Source organism: Lichtheimia ornata, assembly GCF_029851405.1.
Source record: "Lichtheimia ornata isolate CBS 291.66 chromosome Unknown scaffold00311, whole genome shotgun sequence".
Taxonomy (NCBI): Eukaryota; Fungi; Mucoromycota; class Mucoromycetes; order Mucorales; family Lichtheimiaceae; genus Lichtheimia; species Lichtheimia ornata.
In genome coordinates this window covers 642-3,680 of record NW_026695630.1, presented here as the reverse complement: position 1 = coordinate 3,680, position 3,039 = coordinate 642, and the positions used below count along the sequence as shown (strand labels likewise).

Genomic DNA, 3,039 nt, shown 5'->3' with positions numbered 1-3,039 from the left:
ATGGCCATAACAAAAGGCGCAAGACGCAAAGCAAACGTCCGATTGGTCCTAGACGCATCACACGTTCTCAAACAACACGGCAAACACGATCATCTAGACGACGAGTAGAGCATGTCGCAATATAATGAAGGTAGCGCTATCAAGTATCATGGTTACCAGATTATCATTTTATCATACATAAATATCAGTCCCAATTGTGTCCTTGACTTTTTAAACATGTATGCTCTTCACCATATATAAGCTTGCAGTGCATACCCTTGCCAGTAAAATGATAACAAAATTACTTGTACGCATCAAAGGAAAACGCAAATGGATGTCATTTTCAGGAGCGCTTAAAGGGTTTTGATGATACATGTATAGCAAACAAAAGGAAGTAATGTATTTTGAATATAGAGGTGTCACTATCATAAAATGGTAAAGGGGTATATATATGACCAACATGTCCGAGGATGAACTTCGCTTGTCTTGAGATAAATATTTTTTAATTCCTTCCAGTTTTAGTACTTTAGATATTTTAAATAGCATACTTAAATTTTATTTTTAATAAATTACTTAAATTTTGTCTTCGGTACCTGCACCGACGACTGAAATGTCCTAGGACGTTTTGGAATCCTGAAATGTCCTAGGACATATCGGGATATGTCCTAAGTCCGGAAATGTCCTACAACATGTTCTACATGGACATGTATTGGTGGATACGCATTTAAACTAGATTATAGATGGTTGTATCAAGAAAAGGTTTATGTGCAATCCATGAAGTGCAAGGCTGGATACAACATGAGCATGATGGAGATTAGCAAGAATGGGCATCCCCAACTCGTGTGGAAATGCACCCATAGGCCCTGTGAAGGTTGCAATCGGCAGCAAAAGTCACTTCGTGAAGGCAGCTTTTTCTCTGGCCTCAAGATTGGTATGCATCAAGTGCTTGGGATCATTTGGCTTTACCTTTATAAGGTCGAGATGAAGGGTATTAGGGATTTGACTGGTGCTAGTGCTCCTACTGTGCGCACAGTCATCCATCTACTTTATAGATTGATGAATGCCGATATCAAGGATGACGATGTGACTATCGGTATGCTCGAGTATATAAAAGTAGCGTTGCGTAGTTATTAATTATGCCAATTTAAAATAGGTGGAAAGGATAGCGATGGGAACTCCATCATTGTCGAGGTGGATGAATCAAAATTCGGAAAACGCAAGAGTCATCGAGGCCATCGTGTTGAAGGTGTTTGGGTTGTTAGTGGCGTTGAGAAAACGCCTGATCGCAAGTTGTTCTTGACCACTGTCGAAGACCGCAAGAAGGATACACTCCATTTGATCTTGGGAAACTACATCAAGGCAGGTAGTGAAATCCGTACCGATTGTTGGAAAGGATACTGTGGTTTGTCGCGTTTGCCTGGTAAGCAGTACCGTCATAAGACTGTGAGCCATGCAAAGGAGTTCAAAACTGTGGCCGGTGTGCATACCAATACCATTGAAGGTAAGGTTTGATACCATGTTAAGCGATACTTGTAATAACGCACTTAATGCACTAGGTACATGGAATGGCATCAAGTCCCTTATTCGTGCCCGCCATCGTACAGCTCCAACAATGAAGTACCGCCTTGCTGACTTATCTTCCGGCGCAAGCACGCAAATGACCTTTGGGGTGGTGTTGTCAAGGCATTAAAGGAGGTATCTTTTGACAAGTTTGCTGCACAAGATGATGTAGATGAGGAGTTCATTTACACAGAAGTGCGTCGTGAACGTGCCGATTTGGATCACGATGATTCGGAGTTTGGAGGTACATCATATGACCTGTAGTACTATATTTATGCTAACTTCGTTTTTAGACGAAGATGGATGGGAGACTGAAAGTGAGCATGATGATGAGCATGATGGCAGTTATAGGCTAGTTAACCGTAAAAGAAAGCCACGTCGTAACTACTTTGTTCTTTGCTATTGCAAAATCATAAATTTACAAGTTGTAACTGGTAGGAGTAATGTTATCCATCATAGCATTGAAGCACTATGTAGTGTAAGGTACCTATCTACTGCGATGATGAAGACTTTGGGGGGCGATTGTTTATTTATTTTTAAGCGCCGATGCAAATAAATTTCCCATTTAGAGCCTGGCATCGGGGAGCAACTCCTGTGTAAGTTTTATGCACGTAGGGCACGATTTCACTGCACCTCAGACTGGGATGTTTCTGACTTAGTCGGTTTTGAGTGAAATTTCCTGGTTTTTCTACCATATCTTCTGATCTATCATAGCTACCTTCATGCGGTTTGCTTTCGCAATTTTGGATAGCACGGCGGCACATTGATATCAATTATGAGCGGTATCGGAGTACATTTTGCGTACCACGTTCAGCAAGGTCGAATTTTAGACATGTTACCACGAAAAGAAATGGCGTTATCTCCCCACTGCGAGGCCGGAGGCTCAAGCGGAATTTATGACAGGAATCCCCATGTTTGGAAGTATATATAGCATGGTTGACGAATGTACCAGGTACAATGCGTAGGTGGGTACATTGGATTGAAATGTGCTGACCTATCTTTTCCTTCAACCGCACTTTTATTTTGGAGGGTGACAAGATAATGTTGGTGGGTGGTTGTGTTAAAGATGGTGGGTGGAGAAGTAATTTTGGTTGGCAGGTGTCGCAATGTTGGTGGGCTGGCAGAAGAACAATGGCGGCGAGTGAAATAAAGATGGCGGGTGGAGGAATAATTTTGATTGGCGGGCGCGTAATGTTGGTGGGTTGGGAAATAAAAATGGTGGAGGGTGAAGTAATTTTGGTTGGCGGGTGTCGTATTGTTGGTGGGTTGGCAAGAGAATGATGGTGGTGGGAGAAATAAAGATGGTGCGAGAAGGAGATAATATGAAGGGTGAGGATGACGATGGATGCTAAGAATAATATGGGTAAGCAACTAGCAAACACGCTGTATGCATGATGCAGAAGGTCCGCTTGGCCACACGTAAAAAGTTGGATCCCTCACATGCACTGCTTGTGCTCCTCTTCCTTTTACCATCTTGTTCCGCTTCCCCATCTTGCAAGC

The 3,039-nt window shown here is 42.5% G+C and overlaps 1 protein-coding gene across 1 annotated transcript; it reads left to right on the top strand.

Annotated features, from left to right (window-relative positions):
* Positions 1 to 777: 777 nt before the first annotated feature.
* O0I10_013201 (uncharacterized protein) lies at positions 778 to 2,021 on the top strand (the record flags this gene model as incomplete). Its single annotated transcript, XM_058493009.1, has 6 exons — positions 778 to 1,072; positions 1,133 to 1,480; positions 1,536 to 1,648; positions 1,690 to 1,783; positions 1,833 to 1,919; positions 1,999 to 2,021. 6 exons carry the CDS (start codon positions 778 to 780, stop codon positions 2,019 to 2,021), a joined length of 960 nt encoding a protein of 319 aa, XP_058336225.1.
* Positions 2,022 to 3,039: the final 1,018 nt, after the last annotated feature.